We start from the raw sequence: 14,856 nt of genomic DNA, 5'->3' as shown, positions 1-14,856 counted from the left end.
CTGGAGCTGGGTTGCACTCCACCCAAACCTCCTGGTGAGCCTTCTGACCCCATCCCGGGTAAGGTCATCTCCAAACCCTTGGATCTGAGTGAGTCTTCCCTGCATGGCTCCCCATGGCTGCTGACAGGAGTGACTGCTCAAATGAGGAAGTTGGGGCTGGGATTGGGAAAGCGAGCCTGGGAAATGACCATTCAAACAAGGCACCTCAATATCTTCTTCCAGACAAGGGAGTCAAGGAGCCCTTCACATCCTTCCTGGCTTTGGGTCACCTCTTCCAGGCCAGGCTGATGCCACCTCTGGGCCCTCTGTGCTCTGGGTGGTCTCAGTCACAGCAGCAGCCCCACCACTGGGTAGGAAGGAAGCTGGGCATCAGCAGGGCAGAGGCTGTGTTTCATCTCCATATGCTCAGTTCATGTCTGCAAAATGAATGAATCGCCCGGCATTCGGTCCTTCATGCTGTCTGCCCACTGTCCTTGAAACAATGATTTTCTGAGTTGTTTAGTGTAGCTGAGCCATGGCTTGCTGACCTCACACATGTGACATACATTTTCTGTCTTTCCTGAAGGTCACAGCTCTCTAGGTATGAAGAAGCTGGGCTGAGGAGAAGTTAGAATGGGGGATTTAGAGGCAGGGAAAGAGGTGGTTCGCTAGAGCCCTGCCTGCTGCTGGCAGTGCTCCACCTCTTCTTGGTCGTGTGCACACTCCATGTGCCTGTGGGTGAGTGCACGTGGTGGGGTGTGTGTGTACACGTGTGAGTGTATCTGTGTGTGCGCACTCTTATGCTGAAGGAGATGACAATAGCACAGTGTGTGCAGTGGTGCCCAGTGGCACGTGTATCTGCATTCTGTGTGCAACCAGGCATGCTTGCTCGCACATGTACATGGACACTGTTGCTAGTCCCTGGAGCCACTGATCCCTGGAGCCACCGGTGCCCTTCCTGCCTGACACAGGCCTCAGGACTGTGGAGGCTGAATCAGGGTATGGGAGCAGGATGTGGGAAGAGGCTGGGTCATGTTCAAGGGCTGGCAGGGGTTGTTATGACCCTATATCACAGGCTATTTTCAGTCTCCCCACCCAGGACAGCCCCTCACTCTCAGGCTTTTGAGGAGTAGCCAGATCTTTGCCCTTTGTAGATAGAGCAACCTAAAGATGAGAACACAGTGTTGAGGTGGGGGCATGCTTGTCCTTCAGCCCCCAGCCAGGGAGGCACAGGCAGGATAGGGCTTCAGTGTTTTGGCTTCAAGCTCTAGCCACACTCTGGGCAAGAAAATAGCAATACCAGCTGAATGCCATCCTCTCATCTTTTCCAGGCCATGGACTGGGCCCACATGGAACTTTATTCCCACCTCCACTATTTAGAGCTAGACAAGGTCAGGAGCCATGGCTTCTAGCCACTCCCCCGGCCAGAGGAATGGTGGAAGGCCCTTTAGCATGGGGCAGAGTTTGGGGGAAAAAGCATGGGCAGTTTGCATTGGTGTTGTCCAGTAGCCTCTGTGAAGAGATCCTGAAGGTCCTAGGCCAGTGGGCAGGGATAGCCCAGGTTGGGAGGCTGAGGCGGGGAAGGGAGCCCAAGGTTGACAGTTCTGGCTCCTACCAGAGCTAGACAGTCAGAGAGGCAGGGTAAAGTGTGAGCCTCCCTATCCACAGAGCCCACAAAGCAGGCCAGATCCTCATCACCCAGCTCAGGTTGCACCTCCCACCCAGGATCCAGGACTTGTCTGCCGCCCTGCATGACCCTGACTTCCTGCCCCAGGGCACCAAAGGCCAGAACTCCCAAACCCTCATACTCTGGCCCACAGAAGTATAGAGCTTTAGACAAGGTTTAGATTTTTTTACCAGGCCAGCTACCCCAAGAATCACAGACTTTGACAGGTACCCTCCCTTGGGGGCAACAAATGTTCCAGATCCCCAGCCACCTTTGGAACTGTTAGGCTGTTGTCCATGTTGCTGTCCTTAGCTCTCCGTAGAGGGTCCAAGATGGAGAAGGGCAAGCCATCTTTTCCTCTGGAGCTAGGGGAGGGGGCTGTCCCCCCCCTTCATGACTCACTCCAGGCTGTGTGGGTTATTACATTATGTTTGAAATTGCCATGGCAACCAGCTGGCAATCAAGGGTAATTGCACTTATCGCCAGGGCAACGGGGCAAAACCCACAGCAGCCATTGTCTATGATTGCCCTTGGGGTGCAGTAAAGGTCAGATTAAACCAGAGCTGATGCCAGCCAAGGGGCTCTGAGGTTCTCTGGAAAGGATAAGATTGCCAGGACCCATGGAGTTCCATTGTGCAGAGGCAGGGTATGTCTTGGGAGCGCCAGGGTCCCCATCTCTAACTCCATGCCTGGACTTCTGTCCTTCCCCACACCACTCTGTGCCTAAAACATGCCACAGTGCTCAAAGTAAGCAGAACCAGAACTTTTATGTGCTCACAGATGGTACTTGTAGATGGCCCAGGGGCCTTCCTCCTCGTACTCACGGCGACTGAGCCACAAGCTCTGGAAGGAGTCCCGGGATGCCATGATGGAGCCTCCAAGCCAAGCAGCAACAGCACGGTGGGGAGAGCCCAGCACAGTGGCCTGGGGGCCCAGCTCCTGTCTTAGGCGCTCAGGAAAGCCATTCACCAGGGTGGTGCCACCTTCCAGCACCACATTGGCCAGCAGCTGCTCCTGCTGCTTGGCCTCCAGTCGGCTGATGCTTAAGAGGGCTAGTTGTGGGAGGCCAGGCTGGTTGAGGCCTAGCAGATTGGGCTGGAAGAGAGCCTCAGGGCAGGAAAAACGCTCAGAGCCCAGTGTGATGACCTGCTTGTCTGGAAGCACGAAGTCCATTGGGGCCTGAGCCTGGGTGCGGGCCATCTCAGCTTTCGTGTCCATGGCCACATAGCAGCAGGCCTCTTTAATCTGGTTGAGCAACCCAGCCTTGGGTGGCAAGTGGCTGCCTGCCAGCAGTAGCTGGGCCAGGTATTCAGTGAGGTCAGCACCGGCCACATCCAGCCGGTAAGTGTCAAGTGGGGCCAGATTCCCAGTGAGGATAGGTGCCACATAGGAGGTGCCATGGCCACTGCCCAGCACCAGCCCAGTGGTGCGCCCGTAAGCGTAGAGCGCCAGCAGGGCCTGATGCGCCGTCTGCATGGCTGGCACGTGGAAACGCTCAAAGAGTATTTCAGCCACCTTTTCTCGGTTGGTGCGTGGTGAAATGGGCGAGTCAGCCACGAGGACAGCCAGCTCCTCCGGCTGCACGCCCAGCCTGCAGTAAAACAAGTGCTGCCACAGCACCTCCAGTGCATCCCAGTCAGAGACCACTCCTCTATTCAGCACTGAACAGGAGCCCTCTTGGTCCTCAGGCACCACATACCGAGGCTCGTCTTGGGCTGGGTGCTGTAGCAGCTGGACATGTGAGGACACCACACTGAGGACGTGGTCCTCTCCAGCCAGTCCACATTTGGTGAAGCCCGTGCCTGTGTCAATCACCACAGCCGCCATGTCCTGGTAGGGACCCAGTGAGTGGCGGCAGAGCACCGGGGACTGTACCGGCAGAGTATCCATGGTGGGCACCAGTTCACAGCAGGCCCCACGGAGCAGGCCAAGGTGTGCAACCACTGGTGACTGTGTAATATCCTCAGCCATCAGCTTGAACTGGAGACCCTGGGGGTCAGTGCCCACCACGGCCACGGGCAAGACCTTGCAGCCAGTGCCAGGTGTAGAGAATGTGACCAGGGAAAACTGCTCCTCTTGGGTCCCAGGGGGGCTGCCAGGTTGCCAGGATGAGAGCTGATGTGTGCTGGCGCTTTGAGTGGCACCAACACTGACCTTCTCTCTATTCACATAGACACAGGTCTCATCAGGGGCCAGGGGCACCTGAGGTGGCCCTACATGGGCCAGCAAGCCCAAAGGCTCTCCTTCCTGGTGCAAGGTGGAGGCCTGGCCAGGCTCCCTGGGGATGGGGGACCCTCCTGAGATGGTGGGCTCTTTGGAAATGGGGGGTTCTTGAGAAAAAGGAGGCTTCCCAGTGAGAGAAAGCTGCCTGGCAAGACAGGTTCCTGTGAGAAGGGGCTGACCAGGAAGGGGTAGCTGATTGGTGGGAGGGGGCTGCTCAGCCAGGAGTGGCTGACCAGAAAGGTGGGTGTGCCTGGTGAGGGGGCACTGGTCAGTGGAGGGAGGCTGAGCAGTTGGAGGGGGCTGTCCAGCCAGGGGACACTGCTCAGCTAGCGAGGGCTGACCACTCAGGGAGGCCTGCCCAGCACCTTCAGCCCTAAGGTTGTCAGAGTGAGCAGTAAGGACTGCTTTCTGGTTGTGGGTGCCTATGTCCACCTGGAGTAGGGATCTGGACATCTCCTGGGTTTTGGCTTGTGGATCAGGCTCTGGGGTCGGCTGTGAGTTCACCCACTGCAGTTTCTTGGGCTGGACCATGGAGGTGTCCTGAATCCTGGATGTATCCAGCATCAAGATGGTGCGACTAGCTTCACTTTTTTCAGCATCAGGTTTGGACAAGCCAGGCTCATGAACATGGCTCAATATCCTCTCACCAAATTGGAGGGGCATCCCCAGTGGAATGGGCCCAGTGACCAGTCTGATGGGTGTCTCAGTACCAGGGGAGCCCCGTGACTCCAAGTTGAGATTGGCCTCCTTGGGAACCAGGGCCACCTCTCGATAGCTTCCCGATGAGAGGCTAGAGGGCACAGGGCTGGACAGCACGGGTGAAGTGGACCAGAATCTGGAGCAATTGTTGTCAGGGGAAAAGATCGGCATGGGTAACGGTCGAGTGGACAACACATTTTCAGGGACATAGATGGATGGGTGGTTAGGCATGAGGCCCACCAGCACTGCCCGTGAACCCATGGGGTCATGGCACAGCAGCCCCATCCTGGTGTTGCCCGTGGCCATATCAAATACCATCACATGGTCTTCCACAGCATCACGGAGCTGGCAGGTAGGGGCACTGGAAGGGGGAATCTGTATGGCTTCCTTGGGAGACTGGACTGGGGACTGCTTGTGACAGGATACTTGGTAGGCAGACGCTGGCACGTTGGAACAAGTTTTGTTGTGAACATTGAGAGGCTGCTGGTCTGGCTGAGAGCTGCAGATCTCATGGCTACTCCTCTGGGACTTGGGGGTCCCCAGGGGTCCTGAGCCTGGTGTTGGGCTGCCTGGCCTGGAGGTGTAGACCAGGGGCTTCTCTGCTGGGTTCTTGGACTGGTTGGGTAACACCTGCATTCTAGCAACCTCAAGCTCTTGGTCTGAGGACTCCTTTGGAGTGGGCGCTGGGGCAGGAGGCTCCTCCGGAAAATGAAAATCCACTTTGTCCTGGCAGGGTGTAACTACTTTGGAAGACTCCAAGACAACTGACCATTGGTCGCCACACTTCCTGAGCAGAAGGTCTTGGGACAGGCCTTTGGTGATGGTAATGGTATCTGTCAAGTGGTCAGGGTTGCAGGTACAAGGTTCAGCTGCTGCTGGCATTGGGGTTGTATCCACAGCTGAAGTATTTGCCTGAGATAGAGTTGGAGGAGCTTGGGCTGGACATGGGCACTTGCCCTGGCCCTGACCTTGGGTTGGAGCCAGAGGAGGACCTTGGGCTACAGCTAAGCCATCCTCCCCTGAAAGGAAATAGGGTAGCCACCGGCTCTTCCTGCTGCCCAAGGGGGCTATCTGGTCAGGGCTGCAGGGGCCTTTGCCCCAGCCTACCAGGACTTTAGCTGGAGCCTTGCCCTGCCTTGCAACCTGCACCTGAAGCTGGGAGCGGCAGAATCCGTCCTGGGCCATGTCACTGGTATTGTCACTGCGTGTGCACACTGGTAGGGCCAGGGTCCTGTTCTCCACGATGAGATGCGTTTGGGTTCCCACGATGGAGCTTGGAAATGGGCTAGTAGAGGGGAGCCTCAGGGTATCTTGGGAGGCCTGCTCATAGCCACGCTGGGAGCTAACCTCAGCAGGGTCCTGGTGTAGCTGGTGAATGGGATCAGAGGCATGAGCCTGGGAGGCAGGGCCACAGGTCCCATCAGTGATGGCCTCAGTGGACAATGGCAACCCCTGCCTGAAGTATACAGTTCCTGAGTTTATCCATGGTCCCTGGGACCCTCTGAGGTCATCCCCCGGCTGCTGGCTGCTGGCCGAGGAGTGGCCTTGGGGGCCTGATATATCAGGGCCCCCCACCTTCTTGGTGACTTCCATAGTCCTGCTCCATGCCCTAGGTGCCCTGCCCCCACTTCGTTGCCATGGCGACCCCACACATCACAGCCTCCAGTGACCTGGGGGTGGTGACAGTATGGGAAACCAGGGGCCCCACCCCCTTGAGGAATGCAGCCTGCCCAGGGAATCTTGGGAAACAGAAAGGCCCAGGCACCTTGATGAAGTCCACCAACCCTAGGCCAGCCTCCTTTCCCCTTACCAGCCAGGTGACTACTCTACCCAGGCCAGCTGTAGAGTGAAGACAGTGCCCCTTGTGGCAGGGCCTAGGAGTGGCAGTGTAAGGCCATCAAAGGTAGGCAGGGGAGACTCTGGATTCCCAGCGTACCTCAGATGACAGACTTGGTTCTTTCTCCTCATTTCTCATGTGTCAACTTGTGGCTTAAGGCCTGACCCAGGGATGAGTTCCAAGCATGTGATAGAAGGCTCTTTGGGGCATCAAAGGCCTTTTACCACTTAGTCCTGGGAGACAGAGAGGGTGAGAGGCCCAGCTCAGGCCCATGCTCCCCTCCCCCATGTTCCCTGGCTCCCACTCCAGGGACAGCAGCTTCTTGGCAGTCTTTCTGCTCCAGATGGTTCTCCTCTGCCTGTGCCTCACAGAGCCCCCTCCCCAGAGCCACATGTCCTTGAAGCCTAGAACCAGTCAGTATCCCACAGAGGTGGCTATGGGAGCCACAGGGGTGGGGCGGGGCCTTTGCTCAGAATCCTCAAGTCAGAATGTTCTAGCTCTTGTCACAATTGTGTCAACTTCACCTTGGTCAGGAGGGGAGCAGGGCACTTGGCATAGGGCTAGGCCACAGTGGACACAAGGCCAGCCAAGTGGCAATTACAGATGGGGCACAGTAGGGACACAGGGGGCACAGGGCTGGCTACAGAGTGGAGGTATGGTTGGTGCAGGACTGGGCACGCAGTGGGCACAGCTCTATGTACAGTGAGGACAAGCTGGACAAAGGACTGGACATAGAGTAGGCACATAGGAAATGTAAGCTATTAGACTGGGTGGGCACTTTCACCCTCATCTCTTCGGTGGTTAAATAAATGTAGGATGGGTTGGGGTGGGACCACCAGCACTAGATATGCCCTGCTGCTACAGAAGACAGGCCTAGGCAGCAGTCTGGGGAACCACCTGTTACCACAGGCCTAGTCTAGAGGTTCTGACCTGGGGCTGCCTTAGTCCTCCTCCCTCCTGCCAGCTGTCAGTTCTGAGCCTGGTCTGGTCCCCAGGGCTGTATCCTCTCAGGCCTCAGTCTTTCTGCCCAGGAAACAGGTTTGTGGAGAATACAGCTGTAGGTTTTCCTCTGAAGCAGCATTTTCACAAAGGTTAAAAATAGTGCTTACAGTTGACTGTGGGGTGTGAAACGATGTGACCAGGGACCAAGGCTAGCACTGTGCCGCATCTGCACCTTCCTGATGCAGCACGGGGCGAAGCCTGACTCAGCCATGTTCAGGCCCCCCAGGCCCCCTCCCCCTTCCCCAGATGCTGCCTTCAGTTAAGAATGGGCACAGATTTCTCTGAACACTACTGTGTCACCACACACTGTGGCCCAAGAAGGTGGCAGAGCTGAAGGGTCTATGGCCTGCGAGTGTATACATGCACACGCATGTGCATGCCGAACACTATCAATGTCATTCATCTCTGGCCCTGAGCAAACATTTTTCCCCCACAACAGAGATGCTGGTAGCAGCCTCTGGTGCACGTGCAAGCCTTGAGCTGGGCTGTACCTGGGAGGGCTGGGGAGGCAGGGAGGGAGGCCCTGAGAGCCATCCCCCTTCTCCTACAGAAGTGAGGCATGATCCTCCTTTCCAGGGCTGGGAGCTTTGTGAACAACTGACCTGAGCATGTTCTCCCGAGGTGTCCTGGGGGAAGGGAGCAGAGCCAGCTGAAGGATGTGGGCCCGTGAAGGAAGGCCCAAAGAAGCAGTCCTGAGAGAGGAGAAAGCTCTTCCCCTCTGGGAAGCAAAACCCCTTATAGCAACAATAACGGTGACTGATAGTGATTGGGCTCTTCTTCCGAGCCAGGCAGTGCTGAATGCATGGAACCCAGCCTCATGATAACTATCATCCCTATTTTTACAAATGAAGAAATCAAGGCACAGAGAGGAGAAAGAATTCACAGGGGTCTTAGCTAATGAGTAGTAGAGCCAGAATCTGAAGCCAGGCCACCAGGCTCTGGCCCCACACTTTGGAAATCTATGTGCCACCACTAGTTACCATGCCTAGGGCTTGTACACATGGACCCTCCCTTCTGAGTGCTGCAGTCCTAGGCCCCCGCCTAAGCGGTGTCCCACATGAACCTTCTCCTCCTCCCAATAGCTTAGCAGGTGGTTTAAGCCTGGGAGGACCATTTCCCCTAATGGCGCCTATAATCCAGCGGCCTCCCAGGAGCCCGGCAGTGCTGAAGAGGGGCCAGCTACACACCCTGCCGAACCAGGCTGAGTCCTTTGTACTCAGAATTCTTGGCTGGCCAAAGCCCACTGCATTTCATCCAGGTAAGGGGAGGGGCAGCAGGGCAGCCAGAGAGGCTCCCAGGCTGGACCCGTTCTGCCTAGCCCCCAGGGTTCGGGCAAGGACATTGCCACTGTACCCCTCCCCCTACATGTTTTTAAACAGTCTCTCACCACGAAGAAGGGCATCCAATTCTATTTCTGATTCTGGGAAGTGAGGAGGGCCAACATGTTGCCATGGCAAACTAGAGAGCCCCTCCCTGAGACTAAGCCCATTCCCCAGGCTGAGAGCTCTCTGGGACGCGGGGACCAAGAAAGAACTGGAAGGAGCCGAGTCTGAGGGCAAGGCCATTAGGAGTCTCCTCTGGAGGGCAGGTCCTGACATTGCCTCCTCTCATACCTCACCTGGCGACCTCTGGGCAGACTTCGGGGGGGAAAGGCCCCAACCCCGGGGGGACAGGGTCAGATTTCAAGAGATGGAGTCAGGGCATTCTGAGAAACCATTCTTTCTTGTGGATCAGGCTAGAACCCTCCCACCTAGGATGTCTTGAGGGTGGTGGGCAGAAAGAGCACCAAGGGGAGGGTTTCAGGACTAGCCAGGTCTCCCAGACCTGATTCTCCAATGCAGATGTATTTTTGGCTTCTTTGTGCTCTCAGGAAACAGCTCTGTCAAATCCTTGGCCCTGAACTCCTCCAGTCTACCTGTCTTCCCCCTCCCTGTGCCCCAGGAAGACTCTGGATATTGCCAAAAAAATCTAGGATCAGAAGGAACCGTACAGAGCTCCTAGTGGAGGCAACCATTTGGTAATGGAGTAAAAAGCAAGGCCTCTTTCCTGAGAGGCTTATGCCCACTGTCCAGGGGCTCATACTCCAGCCCATCTGCCCCAGAGGGTGCAGTTAAGTGGCATTTAGAACTGTGAAGGGAGGGCATTCCACATAGGAGCATAGCCCACGTAAAGGCAGGCTTCCGAAAAGACCTAAAAGGATGTTTTGACCCAACCCTCTCTGGGTACTGATGGGAAACCGAGGCCCCCAAAAAGGAAGGAGGCATTCTTGCTCTCCTGGCTCCACAAACAGCTCCACAGTGCTCTCTCTGTATTTTCCTCTCCTGACCCTCCACTGGGGGGCCATCTAAGTGACCCGTGAGCAATAACTTCCTGCTTTCCTGAAGTCTCTCCTGGCCAGAGTGCACCCAGTCCCTAGAGACAGCAGACCCCTCCTCTCCCTGGTCCCTATGCCTGCCCCCAAAGGGAGACAGCCAGAGTGCAGAGAACAGCCCTAGGGGAACCAATGGTGGGGGGAGGGGTGAAATCTACTCCTAATCTGGGATGTGGAATGCAGATCCAAGAGTGCAAGGAGGAAGTGGCTTTTGAGCTCTAAGGCATAGGGAAATTTAAATAACAGATGTTTAAACAACCTTCCCTGCAAGCCTCAGTGCAGTGACCCCTCTGCTGTGATGTGTTACAGCTTAAAATAGCCCACAATGAACTGCTTGAGCTCCAATTGACTCAAGCTTACGTAACTCTGCGTGAAAGATGGCCAGCCGCACCAGCCTGGAGGGAGGGCAACGGCAGAGACACCCTGACCACCTCAGGGCCAGGGCAGGCTCCTCACCATCCCTGGGAGCAACCCCCCAGCCAGGAGCCAGCATAGGTGGGGGCAGAGGAAGTGCTGCCAGAAGCACGTACAACTTCCTGACTATTGAGAAGAGACTTCCAACCACATCTGCAGAGGGGAGGTGAGATCTGCCCTCCCTCAGGGTCCTTGGGGAACCCAGACCCAGTGGAGGGTGGGGGCAACTTTAAGAACAGATGGCTGGGTCAGAGCCCATGGGCAAGGAGACATGTGGGAAGGGTGTCTGGGGCTGCCTGAAGGATTCCTTTCCCCCTTTGAAGTGGGATCTCCCCAGCTTGGAGGAACTGTCAGCAGGACCGATGCTTGGCTAGAGCTGGCACTACCACAGAGTCCAGGAGTGAAGCTGACTCCTTTGGGACCTGTAAGTCTCCATAGTCCAGGCTGTATTGGTGGGACGTGTGACATGAGAAAGTGAGCACTGGCTTCCAAGCAGACCGAATCCTGTGCTCCTGGCTACCAGCTGCTTTGAGTCTCCTGCCTTTCCTTTTTTTTTTTTTTTTTTTTTTTTTTTTNTTTTTAATGTTTTTATTTATTTCTGAGAGAGAGAGAGACAGCATGAGCCGGAGGTGGGGGTGGGGGGAGAGGTGTCAGAGAGAGAGGGAGACAGAGAATCTGAAACAGGCTCCAGGCTCTGAGCTAGCTGTCAGCACAGAGCCTGATGCGGGGCTTGAATCCACACACCATGAGATTATGACCTGAGCTGAAGTCAGACGCTTAACCGACTGAGCCACCCAGGTGCCCCTTCCCTTGCCTTTCCGAATATGTTCCCAGATCCCAAGCACCCAGACCAAGACATTCCACAAGTGTGCAGGTGGCTAAACCAACATAAAAGGGAATAGAAAGGAGAGAAGGCAAGGATGCCCCTGGCATTGAGAGCCTCTGGTGTTCTGTCTCCTGAGCAACTTCCCTCAGCAGCCACCACCTGAGTTCAAAATAGGAACCACCATGGGCCTTGCCTCTGAGCTTCCATTGAGCAACAAAGGGACTAGTGAGGGCCAAATATAAGAGCTTCCTGTCAGGGCCCTCTGTCCAGGCTGTCAGGGCCATAAGTACCTCTGCTTCCCTGACAAGGTCAGGGCTGCCAGAAAGGGAGAAGCAGAAGTTGCAGAGGAATGAGCACAGTGGTAGGACAGACGCAGGTGCTGGGATCCTCATCCTACAAGAAGAGAGTGTGATGCTGCTGCCTCCCTCTCCAGGCAGCACTACCATCCCTGCTAGACCTAGAATGGATATCCTGGAACCGGGGACAGAAGATGTTCAGGGCACTGAGGGGATAGAGAACAAAATGCAGAGGCTATCAGGGAGGCTTAAAAACAGAAAGTTCTGAGATGGACTGATTGAGAGAGGTGGGGGTTCAAGAGAAAGGGTCATTTCTCAGGGGGTCTGAGGCTATCAGTGTGAGGTGGCTGGGATCCAAGTGCCACACCTATGTTCTGAGCTGGGTCAAGCAAACTCTGCCAGCTGCTGGGCACCACCTATCTAGCTTTGGGCCAAGGACTCCCACCAGGGGAGGACCAAGTGTGAGGGCCATCTCCAGGTCACCATCCTTAAACCTGAAGAACCCAGCCCACCCAGGCGGCCACCTCAGCCAGATGTGAATGTCACAGCTGCCCAGGCTCTCCTGGCATCTACACTCATTGGATTAAAAACTCTGGCTAGAGCAAACCCCAAAGGAGTAGCAGGAGAGAAGGAGGCTCAGCAGGCCCCTCTGTGCCAGATGGGGAACGCTGGGGGCTCTTCACGGAGTCGGGGCTGGCGGCGCTCCACCTCTGGGCTAGGATCCTCACATGGGCAGAGCAAAGGCTCTGAGTGAAGAGATGCTCAGTTCCTGGGGACTTCACAGAAGGGAGTTTTCCAACCCAGCATGGAGTAAAAGGTGTTTTTCATAGGGCCTGGTAGTTAAGGCTCAATTCTCAGCTATTGATTCCTGGGACTGCTTCTCCCCAGGCAGAGGCAGTAAGTGTAAGATGCTACCTGGGCCTCTGGAGCCTCAGACACTCCCAGCAGTGCCCACATTCCTCCACCCCACCCTGGCACTGGGGGGTCCTTCTCTCTCCTATAGGTAAAGGGAGTTAATTTGTGAAGTAGGTGGAGCTGTGGCCTCACAGGCTGCTATGAGGGAGTGATTGGTGAGGCCAGTGTCCCAGGAAGATCCCAAAGTTTGGAATGGGACAATATCTGGAGCCCTCAGGCGTGACACTAGAGGGCCTTTGGGCCCCTGAGAAAATTCTCTGAAAGGCAAGAACTGAGGCATAAAGAGGATCTCAGACCAGACTCATTGTCCCCTGTCAAAGCAGGTTGTTCTACCCCATGCGTGCTCTCCAGGTGCCAGACAACAGTGACACCAATGGGCAGTCAGGAGGCTGTGAGTCATCTGCAGCTTCCTCAGCCCCAGCTCTCATCCTAGCCTCCCTCCAGCCTTTACTGGCACCTGTTGCCCCCAGCCCCGCTGGGCTGTGATAGAGGGAGATGAGGCAGGGGAGCTGGTACCTTCTTTCCACAGCAGCTCATGATGGAAAGACTGGACTCCCAAAACCCCAGAAGCCTGTGCTCACCCCATCCCATCCTAGTCGCAGGTCTAGGCCCACCATGGCCACCAGCAACCTTCCCCTTGCACCAGCCCCCCCACCATGCCTGAGATACTGCTCAGGCCTCTGCAGGGGAAAAGGAGCTCAGACTTCACTGGCTTGGAAGCCACTCAGAAACCTTCTAGTTCCCCCAGCCCATCTGGGTGCCTAGAACTTCTTCTTCTCCCTGGTGCCCCAGTCAGGAATCTGAAACCCTGAAACAGTTCCAGTTTCTGACACTCCAGCTGAGCTTGTGACTGTTTGGGTGGCTCTGAGAACAGAGCTCAGAGCTCAGGGGCTGCAGCACTGGGAGGGAGGGGGTGCATCTGTGCCACGACCCAGGAGCCCAAGTACCTGCTTAAGTAGGCCCCTTCCCCGGAGAATCCTGGCCCCAGAGGCCCTTGGCTCAGAAATATGTCGAAAGCCCCACATTCTGGTTGCACAGGAAAGCTGACACCTCTTGAGTTGTCCTCCATCTCCCTTCTCTGAGAACCCTCTCCTGCTAAGCTCCCCTCCCAAGGAGAGACCCCCTTCCCCTCCAAGCCCCTCTCTCATGAGCAGATGAGACAGTGGTCCATGAGCTTCAGGGACTCAATGGGGAAGGACCCTCAGTCTAGCAGCCCCTGGCCCCCTCCTTACTCCCCACCCAGGGCAGGGGGCTCTGGGTGACCTTAAGATTCCCAGCATGAGGTCAGAGCAGGAAGATTGCAGGCTGGAGGGGTGAAGACAGCGCTTTCCAACTAGTATGGGGACTGTGGCTGTCAGGGGTACTCTAGGTAGGACATTCCACTCATCTCTCCTGTAGCCTCAGGGTGACACAACTGATCCCCCCACAACACACACACACACACACACACACACACAGGGACCAGGGGTCTCTGGCTGAGCATGCAAGGCTATAAGACCTCCTCTATGACTGAGTAGGGATCCGCGGGACAGTGGTCAACAGGCAGATAGAGTCCAACTCTCCGGATCATAGACCCCTGATCTTTGGAACCCTGTGCTTGAGCAGAAGATTCTCTTTTAAGCTTTACCCACATGTCTTCAGGGTCCTTAGTCTCTCCATGGCAGGGCCTCCTATGGCCTGAGGTAACAGAGTAGGCCTCAGTAAAGGTAGAGAACCCCCACTCTATTTACCAGGGAGCTCTTGCTCCAAACCCAGAGTTCCATGTGTGATAGGGCAAAGAGTTGGGAACTCACAAGAGCTGAAGCTTGCTCCCCTTAGGGTGAGCTGGGGTCTCCCAACTGGTGGGATGGAGGCTATAGGGGTCCTGGGTAAGAGAGAAGAACCACCATGATGCATGCCCTGGGCCCGGTCACCGGCATCCAAGCTGCCCCCTCAGCATCAAGGGTGTGGGGGAGTAGTAGTACAAGAAGGAAATTGTTCTTGCTCTCCAGTGGAGTCTGCCCCTCTAGTGGCTATTGTGCAGTGGCCTTGATGAGTATAAATAGCCTGGGCAGTCTTGCATCTTGAAGCTGGTGCCTTGAAAGTATGGAGCTGAGGCCTTGCTGCTGGCTCATCTCTCTCAAGGCTGCCAGGGCAATGCTGGCAGGCTTTGAGGCAGGGGAGCTGGTCTCTAGGCCCTGACAGTGTGTGCGCTCGCGTGTGTGTGTGAGGGGTAGCTGCAGGTGGAGCAGGGAGCCCTGAGAGCGTCTGGGGCCTGGAGAAAGGGACAGGCATGGGCAGGGCAGTGGAAGAAGCCATTCTGGCTACTGCAAGCCTGGGAACTCAACCCACCCTCTTGGTTCCATCAAGAAGTCGCCAGGGCCCTGTAATCTGGATCAGTGCTTTGCCCTACCCTTCCTGTTCTCTGGACCCAATCCCTTTCCAGCCTCAGAGTCTTTGCATGTGCTGCTCACTTTGCCCAAAACTCTCTTCTCCCACCTCTGCTTCTGGCACAGTTCCCACCTGACAGGGTAATAGCAGAAATGTCACCTCCTGGAGAGGCTTTTTTCACCTCTTTTCTCTCTCTAAAGCTGACCTCTCTTCCCTCAAAGCAGCCTGTCTTTCTTTCACAGCATTGACCACAATTTG

General features: G+C 55.9%; 1 protein-coding gene across 1 annotated transcript; it reads right to left on the bottom strand.

The window, feature by feature from the left end:
* Positions 1–2,393: 2,393 nt before the first annotated feature.
* LOC120229215 lies at positions 2,394–6,160 on the bottom strand. The gene has a single exon (XM_039228028.1). The coding sequence runs from the start codon at positions 6,158–6,160 to the stop codon at positions 2,420–2,422; it is 3,741 nt and encodes a 1,246-aa protein (XP_039083959.1). The 3' UTR covers positions 2,394–2,419.
* Positions 6,161–14,856: the final 8,696 nt, after the last annotated feature.

This window comes from Hyaena hyaena, unplaced genomic scaffold (assembly GCF_003009895.1).
Source record: "Hyaena hyaena isolate Hyena2069 unplaced genomic scaffold, ASM300989v1 scaffold_30, whole genome shotgun sequence".
Classification (NCBI taxonomy): Eukaryota; Metazoa; Chordata; class Mammalia; order Carnivora; family Hyaenidae; genus Hyaena; species Hyaena hyaena.
Note: the sequence above shows the minus strand (reverse complement) of the source record. Positions and strands in the feature narration are given on the sequence as shown.